The sequence below is a fragment of the Phycomyces blakesleeanus genome (genome assembly GCF_001638985.1).
Source record: "Phycomyces blakesleeanus NRRL 1555(-) unplaced genomic scaffold PHYBLscaffold_10, whole genome shotgun sequence".
Taxonomy (NCBI): Eukaryota; Fungi; Mucoromycota; class Mucoromycetes; order Mucorales; family Phycomycetaceae; genus Phycomyces; species Phycomyces blakesleeanus.
The window spans coordinates 655,025-671,375 of NW_017265143.1; the positions used below are offsets into that span (position 1 = coordinate 655,025).

The following is a 16,351-nucleotide window of genomic DNA, read 5'->3' on the forward strand; positions in this document are numbered from 1 at the left end:
AAAGAAGTTATTTATATAAAAGGAAGCTCTTTATTAAATAAAGAGAGAGAAAAAGAAAGAAATAAAAGGAAGATGCTTTTAATTATTAATAACTTTGTTACGTACAATATGAAACTAACCGAATATCCGAGAATCGAATGGCTTAAAAGTATCACACAGCCAAGGAAAGTGTTTTCGGATTTTGGTTAAATACATTAAGAGTGGTCAGGTAGAAAATATTCTATTGGTTAGCGTTTATGACCGGGTGCGCATATGACAGTGTTGGTTACCCAAGCAGGCTACAGAAAATGGAATCAAAGAAGAAGCATAAGAAGGAAACAGTCGGGAAACCTATTCATCCTCATCCCAGCACCCTTACGACGACACTTACTGGAAAACCCCAGATAAATAACTACTCCTTTTCTCAAGGTACCATTAAGTGTAGACAATTGGGTGCAATGCTTGGTTTGAGTAAATTTTATTAACCAATTATAATATAAATAGGTAAAAAGCAAAGTTATCTGTGTAGTTCATATTGTTTAGAAGCTAACACCTTTACAAGACAAAAGAATAAAAAGAAAAATATGCCGCATTAATGGCCTACTAGAATAAATTATATTTCTTAAGGAAAAAATGTACTTTTTTTTTTTCCGGTGATCAATTTTTTGATAAAAATATAAAATATATTATCCAATAAGGTTAACTTAATTCTTAACTTATTTATTTTTGCTCAAAACAAACATTGCATACAATTGTCTACCCTTTCAAAAAGCTATTTATTTTATTTGGATTCACGTTAATCTGAGAAAAACAGTTCATTTGATTTATACGTCCGACCAATACTTTCAACAAGAAAGAGAAAGTCCAATAAGAGTGTATACTCTGTACAACCCATATACTCCTTCCACCTTCATCTTGATTCAACTCCTACGTGCCTGGTGAGTTCTTTAGCCCAGTTTTATACAAGAAACCCACACAATCATGTCTCTTATCTTTCTTGGTTTATCAGCAGGTCCCATTCCAGATTACAAGATGATCACCGACAACCAACTCGCATTTATTGCCAATTCACTAGGTGTAATGACCATGCTCCTCATCGTTGTCTACCATTACGTCTCCATCAATGATGTCAAAAGAAAATAAAAACTCCTTGCTGTAAAGCATCAATAAACCCAAAACCAAAAAATAAAATAAGAATATAATTAACGTAAAAACGCGCCATCTATTCATTTTATGCACAGGCACAAAGTACCAGCACAATATAAAAATATAAAGTAACTCCAAGAAAAAAGATAAAAGAGAAAGAAAGCTAATAAAAAAAAACAAGATAGATAGTTTATTATATTATATCACTTTATGACGCCGAAGTATTATTAAGGGTACTATTTTGAGGGATAAGTAATGGTCGTAATATATACATATATATGCCACTGGCGCCCTACGCAGTTGATATGTTAGACTTATTATATTCAGTTATTTAATTACTTACTTTCAGCCGTGGTAATATCATACATAAAATAAGTAAAGCCTTGAAAAGAAAATACGGGGGAAAATGATACAGAATTATATCAGAAAACAATTCAAGTATTTGAAGAAAGCAAAAAATGATCCAGTAAGTAAGCCATTGTTTTCTTTCAAGATAATCTGGATTTTCGAGGCACTTGAGCTATAAAATCAATTTGTTATTTTGAATCTGAATAACACAATAGATAATAACCTACAGAAGCATATGCTACAAATGCATGCATGCATATATATATATGAGTATTAATATTATAAATCTAGATGAGAATATAACCATTACCAGGATATATCCACCCCAATGCACCTGTAATAAGAGTTCCGGTCAAGTTGAATTGTAATAGGTATATCAAGGTACACAGAACACATAATATCGCCAGTATTTTTGAATATCGCCATTCTCGAGCTAGATAGTAGTCAAGACCAGTGTTTTCAGGTTTAGTATAGTGTAGATCCATAATATTTTGCATATGTAAAGTGTAAAAGAAGAATAAACATCCTCTGAAAAGAATTGGGTAATAGATAAAATGTACTGATTTGACCACCGCATTGATCTGTCATTATAAAAAGAGTAATATACTATAATTATAAAATAATATCGTTCTATCAATATAACTGGCAGTGATATTTATCATTTCTTTTTCTTATTTATCCTTTTGAAAAATAAACTTTAATACAAGTAAGTGTAAAATAAAAGTAGACTTCAGAATTAATGTTGTTAATCTTTACTCTTAAGCAATGTTTAAAATATTTAAAGGGCTCAAATTTACTCAATGATACAAAATAAATCCTTCAAAAACACTGAATTATAAAAAAATACTATTTTTACCCTTTAAAATACACTCCATTAATATTTTAGAGCCTGATAATATTATTTAGCATATATCATATTTAACAGATTTGATAAAGGAGCAAAACAAGATATATATCATATTAGAAAGACAGGATGAAATTAGAGATCATGTGATTTAGCCCTTATAATCGGTCACGTGTTCTCTAATTTGCTATTTCTCACTAAAATAAAATGTAAAAACCTATACTACTTGGTAATTGTGTGCCGTACACTATTACCAGTAGGGAACAATTACATAGAACTTAACGTAGCCAAATGGTACCCCCCAAAGGGAGGGGGGAGCAAAGCTCCTAGTATTTTATATAAAAAATTAAAATTAACAGATACATATAGTAAAAAAAGAGGGAAAAAAAGAAACGGTCAAAGTCCATCGTCCCCGCCAAACTAGTAAAATAAACAAGTTCTACGTCACATTCCGGTGTATCTACCGCACTAGTCCGGCCCGAACTATGTAAAATACAACTTTGGAATAAAATATTATTTTCTTTTAAAGAAGCATCAAATGCTTCCGTGGCGCAATTGGCAGCGCGTCTGACTGTTAATCAGGAGGTTGGTGGTTCGAGCCCACCCGGGAGCGTATCATTTTCTATTTTTATTTTTCTGTCTTTCCCGATCTTGGTTGGTCTTCCTTGTCGTCCCCGAATTCTTGTCAGCCAATCAGGATGACGATTACACAGAATTCTCTTTTGAGAACAACGACCGAAGTGATTTCCTTTTGCTTACAAAAGAATTAGAAAGCACATAGCTTAACAAAAGTAGAATAGAAACCAAAACAGACATTTATAATGGCTGGGTAGGTTTAGAAAAGATATAAAAGAGGACGTTATTTCATTCAATAAAAGTTATCTATCTTTCTATCCTCTTTTTATTCTTTTATCTTCGTTTATGATTCCCAGTGGGTTTGACCAATTTTGGCTGTGTTATAGCATTGGAAGAACAACCCAGATCGAAAACGACATCCTTTTACTATAACAAAGTCAAAAGGTCAAACCCACTGGGGACCAAGGAGTATAAGTAAAATCAAAGTGTCAAGTCTCGACCGGGTGTATCTTTCTATTACTTTAACTTGTATAAGTTTTATAATAGATCACTACCAACTAGAACGTTGTGAATAAATAGGAACAGATAGGGATATAGAGAATTGAATGCTTTTTTATTGATACAAACCTTGGAGTATTTATGCAGATTTCTTAAAATGAAACTATCTAATCTAATTCTTTTACCCAAGACATATTTATTTTACATTTATAGAAGGCGACATAATATGTCTTGCTTAACAAAAAGGAGAACCAATTGGTATAATATTAAGGACACATGTTAAAAGGAATAACCAATTGGATACCTGACTTATGGATTTCTATCTACGATGCCAACTCTGACAAAAGAGAGGATAAAAGATGATTTTTATAGATATTTAGAGTAAGTAATACAGCCCCACCCCCGTTGTTTTTTTTTAAAAAAAAACACTAACTAAATTTCTTTACCATTAGATTATTCTATCATATCTATTTATTCACAAAATAAAAGCAGTTCTTATACAGAACGTTATGATATATTTTAATATCCTCAGCAAGTCATGAAGACACATTTGACAGAAATGTTCATTTTAAATATCTTCACCACAATCAAGACGTTTATTCAAAGTTGATACTACAGTGTTTCTACTTGAGATTGAGACAAACTAAAAAATGTTTTAGACGAATCAAGATGTAATTGTAGACAAAGAAAAAGTAGTTTTCAGACAAAGTAGATATTTATTCGTCTAAAACATTTTTTAGTTTGTCTCTGTTGTAAATGAGTATTGACTACTGCTGTAATTGAGAATAAGTTTGAAGGAAATAATATAAAGCCTCAGCTATTCCAGTCAAAGGTGTCTAACAATTACTTTATTATTTAACACACAGGTTTATCATGCATGATAGTGATTATATTTCATATGATGATATCACCATAATATGGGATACATCAGTAGATTATTATAAGTATAATTATAACTCATAAACACATTTACTTTCGATGTTAATACTTCATTGGGACTACACACATTTATATAATTAATCATACATTAATTATTCCAAGATCACGTTGCTCTGATTAAGGCTCAGATAGGATTGATTACCTGACCCCAGTTATATAATTTTCCCGATCCAAAATAACATAAATAGCAGTGGTAGTTCAGTATAGGAACCTCGTCAAATTTTGATACCAAATCTTTCTCAATGAACAAACCCTACACAAGTTTTCACGAATCTTCGTTCCTCATCTAAAATCTTCAATTCTTCCTCTTAAAACTTCATCAAACTTCAACCACCACAACACTTTCAATCGCAAGTAGAAACACTGTAGTATCATTATATATACGGGAACTGCTTTATCTTTGCCTTGTCCAGCTAGTAAATTACACGATAGCCAAGACTGAATCTACACGCATATTGTAAGCCCTAAAAAATAACCAAAGAACGCATTTTATAGTTTTGCATAACTTACATTATATATATAAATAAGTCAATTATTTCATATTTTGCGCCTTTGCCCATATCAATGACCAAATAAGAACACTCCTTTTATTTTATATATAAAAAAGGGAATATATAATTTCTCGAGTGAAAATGGGAAAAATGAAACATATTTATTTAAATTTGCTTCCTTAACGTACATGAGTTGCAGCCATGAACAAAACAGTAAACTAATAATTACGCGAGACTTATAGCCTACGCACACACATATATATATATATTTGATAATTCCAAAAAATGTTATTAGTTAATACAGAAATTGTTTTTATACAATATGAGTAGGTAAAATTAAGCAATCAAGAGTTTCAAGCGCTGATTGATTCAAAGTTCAGATTTAAAGCATATCGAATATACTTGATGGGATCTTGAAACAACATTCAGTAACTTAAGGGTCAATGTTCAAACCGTAAATAATTCCTGGGATATAGATAAAGTTTGAGAGAGTGGGCGCCGAGTTTATTCATATTTTGCGATGTTCATGTAGGGTAGACGCCAAATCGCAATTACCACCAAAAACTCTCACACTATATAGAAATACTTTTGAATATATCGATAGCCGTTTACGTACTTAAGAATTTCTTTTTAAAATGTAATAAAGTAGTATGTCTTATTACTAATGTGTTACTTGTTACTTTACACAATATCTTTACTCTAATAAATAATTTTTCTATGGTAGGCGTATGCTTATACGTATGTGTGTGCGTGTAAGAGTAATTTTGACTGCAGAGCATGTTTGTTGTGTAAACACCCGAGAAAGTTTGATACCGACTAATATGTATTAATTTTAAAAAATTATTCAAAAAATAATATTTTGAATGAATGCACTGCACTGCAGGATGCGTTACACACGTTGCTTTTCTTTTCACTTGCATTCACCCCTTGCTTATTCAGCAGTAACAAGACGCAAGCAAAATATTGGAACTGTCACGATGAATTTATTTATTTTTGGAGAATTTATGAGAGCATTTGAAGCAATTTTCAATACGTTCCTATAAAGTACAATGGAAGTATAAACACTAGCCCGAAAAAGAAAGGAAAAGAAATGATATGGTGTTTAGGCATTAACGACAGTACCACCATTGGGGTGGATAACCTGACCGGTAATAAAGGAAGCAGAATCAGAAGCAAGGAAGACAAACGCAGCAGCAATTTCAGCAGGCTGGGCAGGACGCTTGAAAGGAGGGAAGGAACCAAAGTTTTTAATCTCTTCCTGAGAAAACGTGTTTGCAATCAAAGGAGTCCAGACAGGTCCGGGAGCAACAGCATTGACACGAATGCGACGGGGAGCAAGCTGCTGGGAGAGTGCACGGGTGAAGGAGACAATAGCACCCTTTGTAGCAGAGTAGTCAACCAAGACATCCATTCCACGATAAGCAGCAATAGACGCAGTGTTAAGGACAACGCCACCAGCAACAAGATGGTTGCACACAAGCTTTGTCATAAAGATAGGACCAAACACTTTTTTTTAAAGAAAAAAACGCGTTTAAGACAAAATGCCAAATTAAACGCTTTCTATTATTTTACACCTTCTTACCATTAGTGCGGAAGGTTCTCTCAACAGTACTGGCTACCAAATCCTCAACACGAACAACCTTGTGCTGCTCTGCGGCATTGTTAACAAGAATATCAATACGGCCAAAAGCGGCCAAATGGGAGTCGAGAATCTCCTGGCAGTTTTTCTCATAACCAACATCGCGTGCAATAAGATTGATGACACATTTGGATTGAGCCTCGATGGTGTTCTTGGTGTACGTGGCATCTGCGTCTTCTTCTTCATCACGGTAGACAATAGTGATACCTGCAACACCTTCGAGGGCATATAGGGTGGCGATAGATCTACCGATACCACTGTCAGCACCTTTTAATGTATAAAAAGAGCCGTGAGTTGATGTCTTTATTACTCTGTGCCTTTTTTTTTTAAAAAAAAGAAAACTTACCAGTAATCAGCGCGTATTTTCCTTCAAGCTTTCCACTTCCAACATATGGCTTAAAGCAAGGCTTTCCCTCGGCATCAAAAGAGGGCAAGTTTTGGACAACTGGGGCAGGCTTGAGGATAGAAGCAATACCCGACTTCTGGTAGACCAAGTTTTGGCGAATCTCATTGAATTCGTAGACATCGGTGGGAAGTTCATCATCAAAGCCAAGAGTCATTTTTGTTATTGTGTTTACGTGGATTTGTGTTTGAAGAAGAAGAGATGTGTATCAATGATGTGTATTATTCAAAAATGCTTGTTTTTATATTTATATTTATATTTATATTCATATTCAATTGTTTGAGTTTGTTATTGTCAGAAGACAGTCCTGGGCTGAGTGGGCTGCAATGTGAAGACTTGCCCAAAGGATCAGATATTGATAAAGAGGATAAAAATAAATTATATGACACCCAATCTACAGTCATCTGTATTTCTCAATGTGTTCGGCATGTTTCCTTTCAAAGTTAGCAGCCAAGTATTGCTCAATATCTAACAGACAGCCATTTCACCGATTGGTCAGTAAGAGGTGTTTGTTGATGTATTAAAAAAAAATAAGGGGGAAATAACTAGGGATTTGTTTGTATTTTGTTTGCTCAGTACCTGCGCATTGCATGTCACTCGTGAGTATCAGCATTCCTTTAGTGAGTGTAACGGGAAGACTGGATTCGGGTGAGACGATCAGTACGGGTATCTTTCCCCACCAAATTTCAGGTTTAAGCTGAGGAAGAATTTCACACAATCGCTCAGCCATCTTATTTTTATCCACAGAGGGACCCATCATCAAAAGACGGTTCTCCAAGACTGTCTTTGGCGTCCATTCTCTACGGAAGGATGTATCATGTCCTTTGTAAAGTGCCTCTGCAAATTCTTGCTTCAATGACTTGTGCATACGTGCAGCCCTAGTTCCACTTGATTGTGACACCATGGATCTTACAGTATCCATATCAGAAGATTTTATAGGGATACCGAGTTCTTTGCATAGACTTAAAAACGATTGCAGAGTAGCCCACTCCGAAGTCGGCTGGTCAAAGGTCCCCTCAACCTGCTTTTGACTTGATTTGTCATAGAACGCAAGCCGAGTTTTTTCTTTAACCATAGGTGGACTCTTCTTGAGAAGAGGACCAAGCAGTGTGTAGAGTTGCTGTAAAGAGTCCTCATTACATCTTTTTCTTGAGAGATCATGCCCGAAGAAGTCTGGATGGGTTCGCAAAACGAATTTTTTCAGATAGGGCTTCACCAGAGAACTTGCCATAGTGAACAGTGAGTAAATAAAAACGCTGCTTCCAAAACCTGAAGAGACAGTCCCCAATCCGGAATCTCCTGTGACCGTCTCGCCGACAATATTTGGATGACCGTCAGAATACAGCCTTGTTTTTATTTTTCCTCTCTTTAAGAAGGCTGGCTAGATATTCTATTATAGATATATATGAGCTTATAATTACACACACATCATTATGGTTTCATAATATTCCACCCGGCTTTTGATAAATCAACGATTTTATTTGGTTAAATAAGAGTGTTAGTTTTGGTGATGAGGCTACAATAAGTTATAGTAAGCTACAATAGGCTGCTGTTACACCAATGTGCACGTCCCTATATATTCACTGTATAGATTTTTTTTTGGTTTTTTTTATGTAGAAGGATTGATCTGCTGTATATTAGAGGAATAGCTTAGTAATGGCTACAGTGCTTAGGACACCACACGGATACAACATTCTTCTTTTGAAGACAGATAATTATCAGCCTAATTTTACATGATTTCCACAGCCCCACCGAGTGTTTGTATCTATATATTTTTAGTCAAGTTAGGGTTTGAGAAGTTTTATTGATAGCTATTATTAATAAAGTAGGGTTTAGTCCAATTCTTTGATTCCTTATCATAAAATACCAAACAATTGCTTGCAAATTTTGCCTCACTAAAAATACATACAGCCCTAAATTATTATTAGTAAATCAGAAATATATACTGGTTTTTTGCAGTAGTATGAGAAACCAGAAAACAAAGCATATTATCTTTGAAATCTCAAATAAACATTTCTTGCCCGCTTCAATAGCAAAAATTCAGTAGCCTCTGTTTTGTTTTATTTTCACACCAGAAATAGCAGAGAGTAAAATATGGAATAAATTCTCGGGGATAAGATGTTCATTTCGGCCAAGAATATAATAACCATTGGGCAATGATAACAAGGGTAGTGTTTAGCTGTGATTTTATAGGTAAAATAACGCTTGAACATATGCGTCATCCACAGAAACATATAAAAACCACATAAAACCACCACAGAAACATGAAGCCATAGAAGCGGGCTTTATTAGCATATGACATCGTCTCATAGTAATATTTCACTTTGTCACTTTTCCTTTTGCTTTATCTCTCTCTTTTATCTCTGTTTGATATCTGCTCTTTGAAGATAATAGTAATAATAATCAATGGCACTGCTCAATTTTTTTGATCATGGGACACTCCGAATCCTTGTGTTATGCCTTGTATTACCATGCGTGTTGATGCAGAGCATTGAAAATCCCACATTTTGGCAGCAACCAATAGTTTACAACATCTCTGATGTCAATGACCCCGGGCAGATTATAGAAAAAGAATCCTTAGTTGCAAGATCCGATGACTTTCAAGTACTCTACCCTGGAAACGATCCCCGTGCTCCCGTAATGGTAATACAAGATCCAGTACGATCAATCAATTCTGACATTTACATTACAGGCTCAACGGATCTTATTCGATTTTTCGTATTCTTGTTTATCAACCAATATCTCATTCGATTCAATCCAGAAACTAAACAACAATACACTCACGAGCCTGCCGATCCGATCCGTACCAAAGATCGCTATGATTCAACGTGGTCATTGCGGCTGGAGTGAAAAAATCTCAGTCTTACAAAAGTTTTCTGAAGCAAGCGATCTAAATGTCAAAGCTATACTTATCTACGACAATATTACCTACGACGGAACACCGACGTATGCTCTCCACGGAAACGAACATCATGAACAAAATGACTCTTCAAAACCCTTGCCAGCCGAGCGCAATGTGTATAAAATGGCTGACAATAATATCCAAGAGGGAGAACTACGAATTCCCATCTATTTTGCTCCCAACAAATATGGAGTAGACATAAAGGCCCACCTCGAATTTCTTAATTCAAATAATACAAAAAACATCCGAAAGTTTATTCAGCTCACTCCTTTCTTTGGCCCAGTTCCTTGGACCATGGATCGCAATGCGTCTAATAATTTTGGAACAGCATTACTCAGTACCCACGGATACTTGGCCTATATTGTTGCATTGGCATCTGCGTTCTTTATAGGCAGGTTACGTTTGTTATATATATTCTTTATTTTGCTCTTAAATACATGTAATATGTAATACTGACTTATCGCCTTTTAGGTATTGTAATCTTACGCTGGTGGAGATTCAGAAAGCTTCGAACTTCCGACCAAAATATATCTCCAAATGATTCTGAAAACGAATACGCAAACCACACCCAGAACAGACAGGAAACACACCCGTTAGCTGTTGAAATCGTCAACGGACTACCTATCAAGCTATACACAGCCGGGATTGTCAAAAATACCAATTGTGCAATTTGCCTTGAAGACTTTGAAGAAGACAAACACGAGCTGCGTATATTGCCATGTCATCATGGATTTTGTGTGATGTGTATTGGTAAATGAATTATACGTTTATCTTCGGAATCCATAATATCATTGCTTGATAATGATAATAATCAACTACTCGATATCTTTTTGTTTTTGCTTTAGATCAATGGCTTACTCAAAAATCAACGTTTTGTCCAATTTGTAAATGGGACTGTGAACCATCTGATTGTAACAGTGACGATGACGATCAAGACGAGGAAGATCTAGGGACCGTAGAGGTTCTTGGGAATACCATGCCTCACGAAGCGATAGAAATGAGGGCCATTAATAATCGGGCATGACTTTCTAGATTGTCCTATCCACTCACGCCATCAACCGCTGCCCTGAGTATTAGTCGAAAAATAATAATATTGCATTCCCAACCACACACTCATAAGGTATAATAACGGTGATATTTCATTTTGAATCTATGCAGAGTGGTTTTTAATTAACATGTTTATTTATATATACTTTAAGTTTAATTTTTCTTTTTTAAAAGTCAAGACCTTTAGAATCTCGATTTGTAATATATAATATATAATTTTAAGGATATCTCGGTGATATTCACCTTTAATAAAGAACACAATAATGAATATGTATTCTTACATATTGAATATACATACACGAGGTCGTTAATTGAAGAATAAATCAGTTGGGTATCATAATATTCAAGCTAAGAAATAGACTCTCCCATAATAAGAAAGTATAAAGCTAATAAAATATAGCCATGACAGTAATCATCATGAAAAGAGAAACCAGTCTAGTAAAATGTGGGTCAGGTATACATAGCAAAATATTGATATAGTACAGTTCTATTTCCAAATAGTTTTCAATATTTTGTATTAAAAACTGCAAACCACCTCACTCATTTTTTTGTCTTGTGTTGTGTATATATTTATTGATAGTCTATTAAAAATATTATATATATATGGACTCTTTTAAGGCCACTTGAGGATCTCTGGAATAATCTTTTCATCCCAACCATCGCAAAGTTCTTTCTGTGCAGGACGAGTACACAGTTCAGAAATGTCTTCAACAAGCCAGTCCTCAGTGGCATTTCCAGCACCACTGATGAGCGTGTTAACATATGCCATGACGCTTGGGTCATTGGTCATTGATCCAGCACCATATTTAACCAGTGTATTGTGAACAGACTGTCTGTAAGTCTGAGCAATGGTACGGAACAACAAGCCCTGCTGGTATCTGGCGTAATCATGAAGTTGTTGACGAATACGACCCACAATACGTAATTTGATCTACAAAAACATATATTTTTTTTAAAAAAAAGCAATCCATATAATTTTGAATTTTTTCTTGGTACTTACATCGGGCAAGAAATGACAGATAGAAGGAGGGTTACCGCAGATATAGTCCATCTTCTCACCTATAATTTTTTATGATGATTATTTAATCGAGAGATGAAGGTAGTTAATAAGAATCGCATGGCTTATTTTATTTATATTTATTTTTTACTCACATTCTTCTCTTGTCCAGCTTTCTCCAGGAGGGGGCATCTTTCTGTCAATTCTCTTGGGATTGTTGCAATCGCCCTTGAAAGGGAGTTCCTCGGCAAACATCACTTTGAAGATGCCATCTTCAAGTTTCTTTCCTACAGCCTCTGCAACAAAGCCCTTCAATGCAGGGCCAATATTGGTACGGACATCTTCACGAATATTTTCTTCGTAAACGACAACAGATAGTTGTTCAGCAATTGTGATGGGTTTAGTGAGTTCTGCAGCAAGTTTCTCGTGGAGTTCGTCGATTGCCATTTGCAACACAGGACTGTAGAACTTTGAAAAATCATTGGCAAGACCATGTCTGCAATCGGGTTCGCATGCGAGTGTAAGACCTGCAAATAATGCGGTGAAAACCACAAGTGCAGAGCGAAGCATCTTTAGTCTCAAAACCAAAAATAAAATAAAATAAAGAAAGAAATAAAAGGAGAGAGAGAGAGAGCACGAACCACCAATAAGCTAGCTCCACCTGAATATCGCTCATGAAAGCTCGTTCTTTTTTTTTCTGAATAAGAAAAAAAAGAAGTCACTAATCGTTAAAACAAATACGGTAAAAGAAAAGACAGAAAGTGCTTCGGGTGTCACAAATATTCTGAGGCATCTCGTTTTTTTTTGTTGTTGTTGTTGTTGCTGTTCATCGATTATCCCGGATGAATTAATATCATCAATTTGCCACTCAAAGGATATGGTGTGCTTTATTCTTAGTGGTTGTTGAGTAAATAAATCAACTTTGTTTCACGTGCTTCTTTGTTTCATTTTTGCTAGATTATTTGACAGAACCACGAGAATTAATAATTCGGCATGGTCTTTTGGGTATCTTTTGTATTATCGATGTTACCATCAAAAAATATGCACAAAGAAGATCTTTCCGGGCGAGTCTTTCATTTTGTGACTAGGCTCCAGATAATAGTATATTATATTACTTTATATTTTGACGCCATAGCTTACTTAGGTAGATAAAATCATGTCAAGATTAGTTGGACACTAAAGGGAGGTGGGTTCTTTTTTTTGTGTACCTATATATTTATCTATTACAACCCAGCGTTATCTGGGAAAAAAGCAACAACTATTTTTTGCTCGGATCTTACTCAAACTACTGCGCTATAGATTGTCTAGACTAGTCCGGCCATGAACATACCTCATTTACCTTGGCAATTTTCTCTTCCGAAAACGAAACAACCGAGAAGAAAGCCACGATCGATCCCAGAGGGTGAATAGTACAAAGCATAATTCGATTCTGATAAAGTTCATTCGGCATCTAGCCATGCGATGTGCTTGTTTAACCCGAGATTCTATCATAATACGCATTAAATTATTTCGCCTGTCATGTAAAGTGCATTTCATCACACAATGCTCTTCTTGTCATACATCGACTGATAAGTTTTTTTTTCTGTTTGTTTGTTTTGGCAAAATTAAGTCTATATACTTTCAGGGTCTACAGTAGTTCTCAAGCGCATATTATTAAGCAGCCCTACCTGAAATATAGATCTTTCTCGAATATGCTATAGCTTACAAATGCACATAATTAAGACGTGGCGCATAATTGATAATTGATAATTGATAAGTGGTGATAGGATTATTGTTTAATAATGACTACATTAACTAAAAATATACTCAAAGAAAAGAATAGTATCATATATATTTGTATATTTAAAGGTCTAACTGACATCATGTAATATATAATTATTCTTACCTGTCAGATGTGTTAAAATATTAATAGTAGAAATGAAAATGAATGTTAATATTTTCAAGCGTACAGATATGCTGCGCCATGCCGACTAGTACTGTTTGTAATTCGCAGTTTTATTATATAAACCACAAAAATTATAGTTTTTTTCTATTTTCTTTTTCTTTAGAAAAAATAAAAATAACAAACTGTCTTTTTGTACAACAGGTACAATAATTTTACTCTAATACATATATAAATGTAAAAAAAAAGCCAGCAAACCATAATGTTTATCCATATAAGGAAATAATCCTGCTCTTTAACACAGAAGCTTTTAAAAGAATGAAGAGATATATATGTATAAAGAGCTTTTAGACTCTGAAACAATCGTACGATAAAAGAATAAACCAAGTGTTGTTAAAAAAAGAAAAAGAAAAAGAAAAAAAAGGAAACGTCAATGACATCGTTTCCTTTCAAGGCAAAATAATGTCAAGAATGGGTTGTATAATAGCAACAGCCTTCTATCTCTCAGTTGACTACATGGCTTGTAAAGTAAATAAATAAAGGCAAATATATAATACTAAGAGAGAAAGAGAGAGAAATAGAGGTAGAGATTAATAACCAATACGACGAGTTTGATCTCCATAATTTCACATTGAAAACTAAAAATAATTATAGGCTTGGAATTGTTTTTATCAAAGATCCAAAAAAAAAGGATAGGTTTGTAATCGCATTACATTGTGGGGTAATAGGTGTCTTTCTATATAAGTAAATGCATTTATTTGTTCAAATAGTCATCATGAAATAAACAAGAACAAACTAAGCAATTATATATATACACATATATTGTTTAATGTTAATGGATAAATATCATTCTGATTGGACCGATAATTTGTTACTTAGCAACGCAAATATCAATACATCAATTGATTTTATATATTTTATCTTTTTTTTTATTAAATTAAAAGTTGCACCTTTTATATATATATTATAGAAAGGAACTAAACATATATTGATTTTTGAAAGGGTGCAACCCTATTTTATATGTATATATGCATAATATTATACTTCTTTAAAAGTAAAGTAAATAGGATACAAAGAATTCTATAACCAGAGCCCACGCTTGTTCTTGTAATCATAGAGATAATATGGAGTAATCACACATGTATGTGTTACGGTAACCATATATCCCAGAGATTAGAAAATAAAAGAACAAAAGATTAGAATTGGAAAATCTAGATGATGTATAATAATAAAGCCATAATTGTACAATAGTCAAAATAGGTACAATATACTAGCCAGAGTTAATTTTAGGACCAGAGGAGTGTGTTCCGCAGCGTATATACATGAGGATCTGATTTCCCTTTTCTAAAAGAGCACAAGGTTGCTGAGTGGAAACAACCATTCCCCATAATTTGGATTTTCTTTACTATCATTTTATTTTGATAAAACGAACAATAGAATTTGTATAATGATACTAGAAATCATAAAACCAAAAAGTCAAAAAAACAATTGTTTGTGAAAAAGGGTCTTCTTTATTGTTTATATACACGTCGTGCACTTCTAGGATAATGATAGTTGGCATAGGCTTCATCAAATGTCTTTGAAGAGAAAGTTAAAGAATAGATCATAAGGGGCAAGTAAATACATAAAAAGAAAACCATATGTGAAATATATGTATAAAAAATAAAATAAAAGGTAATGGGCATACAATGTGAAGATAAATAATGTAAAGGGTCTAATCAATATACAGAAATGAAAAATAAAGTGTGTATGTGAGGTTCAATTGAAATTATATAAACGAAGGAGTATATTCATGAGTTGAAGAGGAGTGCATATGTACGCGTGTTTGTGGTTGTATTTGTATTTGTATGTAGATGTGTGTTGATGTGTGTTGATGTGTTTGTATTCGTGCGTGAAAATACGATTCTCCAGAGGATCTGATTCAATGATCAAAGGCAGCGTCTGGCAATAGGGAGATCGTTTCCAAGATAATGTACATAGAGTTCTGGGGCATTTACATATGCCTTGTCTCTAAAGGAGCCAACATAGATCCAAGTCGCCTCTGCACGCTTCCAGACGTCTTCAATGTTGCTCTGTGACTGCAAGTCAAATGGAACCCACACGGCTCCAGAAGCATAAACCCATTCGTAACTCATTTTTTTAGTTGTTTCGGTAGACTCGGTAGACTCGGTTGGTTTGGTAGATTCAGTTGATTTGGACGACTCAGTTTGAGTAGGCTTAGAAGAAGATCTTTTTTTTTTGTATTTGATAAAAAAGAAGAAGTTGAGAAGTTAATTTTTGGAGAAATTAACCTCAGGTATTTATACAAGATCTACCTGTCTTCCATGATTTTTTTTTAAATAATAATAATAATCCCAGATCAATGAGGCGCGCAGCAATTAATTTTTATTTTTATTTTTATTTTATTTTATTTTATTTTATGTGTGGATATTTAGGTCTCTATATATTTCTTATATATATATTTAATTTTCAATTTTTATTTTTACTTTTTACGCAGCATGTACTTTTTGTACACAAGAAGAGCCGTCATCAATGACCTAGAAGAGTCGATGATAATTTGAGAAGACCCATTATGTCAAATGTATATTTGGTATATAACATTACAGAATAATAGCCATAAAAAGAGGTTCAATATCTCAAACCGGCAGTTAGTTGACATG

General features: G+C 34.1%; 7 protein-coding genes and 1 non-coding gene across 8 annotated transcripts; 3 read left to right on the forward strand and 5 right to left on the reverse strand.

Moving 5' to 3' along the window:
- Positions 1-236: 236 nt before the first annotated feature.
- On the forward strand, positions 237-1,122 carry PHYBLDRAFT_145231 (hypothetical protein; the record flags this gene model as incomplete). Its single annotated transcript, XM_018431392.1, has 2 exons — positions 237-450; positions 989-1,122. The coding sequence occupies 2 exons, from the start codon at positions 237-239 to the stop codon at positions 1,120-1,122; spliced, it is 348 nt and encodes a 115-aa protein (XP_018291802.1).
- A 211-nt stretch (positions 1,123-1,333) lies between these two features.
- PHYBLDRAFT_112506 (hypothetical protein) lies at positions 1,334-1,645 on the reverse strand (the record flags this gene model as incomplete). Its single annotated transcript, XM_018428292.1, has 2 exons — positions 1,334-1,417; positions 1,469-1,645. Coding segments are annotated over 2 exons (261 nt in total), but the record flags the coding sequence as incomplete, so codon positions are not given.
- A 1,212-nt stretch (positions 1,646-2,857) lies between these two features.
- Positions 2,858-2,930, forward strand: PHYBLDRAFT_t128. Its single transcript has one exon. It is a non-coding gene; the product is annotated as a tRNA-Asn (tRNA).
- Positions 2,931-5,786: 2,856 nt separating this feature from the next.
- PHYBLDRAFT_177523 (hypothetical protein) lies at positions 5,787-7,063 on the reverse strand. Its single transcript, XM_018437898.1, has 3 exons — positions 6,807-7,063; positions 6,404-6,727; positions 5,787-6,327 (listed from the first exon to the last, which is right to left on the reverse strand). Exons 1-3 carry the CDS (start codon positions 7,018-7,020, stop codon positions 5,924-5,926), a joined length of 942 nt encoding a protein of 313 aa, XP_018291804.1. The 5' UTR covers positions 7,021-7,063; the 3' UTR covers positions 5,787-5,923.
- Positions 7,064-7,263: 200 nt separating this feature from the next.
- PHYBLDRAFT_168199 (hypothetical protein) lies at positions 7,264-8,094 on the reverse strand (the record flags this gene model as incomplete). Its single annotated transcript, XM_018435816.1, has 2 exons — positions 7,264-7,331; positions 7,443-8,094. The coding sequence occupies 2 exons, from the start codon at positions 8,092-8,094 to the stop codon at positions 7,264-7,266; spliced, it is 720 nt and encodes a 239-aa protein (XP_018291805.1).
- A 1,175-nt stretch (positions 8,095-9,269) lies between these two features.
- PHYBLDRAFT_64723 (hypothetical protein) lies at positions 9,270-10,789 on the forward strand (the record flags this gene model as incomplete). Its single annotated transcript, XM_018441342.1, has 4 exons — positions 9,270-9,506; positions 9,556-10,204; positions 10,237-10,515; positions 10,611-10,789. The coding sequence occupies 4 exons, from the start codon at positions 9,270-9,272 to the stop codon at positions 10,787-10,789; spliced, it is 1,344 nt and encodes a 447-aa protein (XP_018291806.1).
- Positions 10,790-11,362: 573 nt separating this feature from the next.
- PHYBLDRAFT_158789 (hypothetical protein) lies at positions 11,363-12,395 on the reverse strand. The gene is made up of 3 exons (XM_018433857.1): positions 11,965-12,395; positions 11,813-11,871; positions 11,363-11,743 (listed from the first exon to the last, which is right to left on the reverse strand). The coding sequence occupies exons 1-3, from the start codon at positions 12,377-12,379 to the stop codon at positions 11,426-11,428; spliced, it is 792 nt and encodes a 263-aa protein (XP_018291807.1). The 5' UTR covers positions 12,380-12,395; the 3' UTR covers positions 11,363-11,425.
- A 3,224-nt stretch (positions 12,396-15,619) lies between these two features.
- On the reverse strand, positions 15,620-16,017 carry PHYBLDRAFT_168202 (hypothetical protein; the record flags this gene model as incomplete). Its single annotated transcript, XM_018435817.1, has 2 exons — positions 15,620-15,920; positions 16,007-16,017. 2 exons carry the CDS (start codon positions 16,015-16,017, stop codon positions 15,620-15,622), a joined length of 312 nt encoding a protein of 103 aa, XP_018291808.1.
- Between the last annotated feature and the right edge of the window lie 334 nt (positions 16,018-16,351).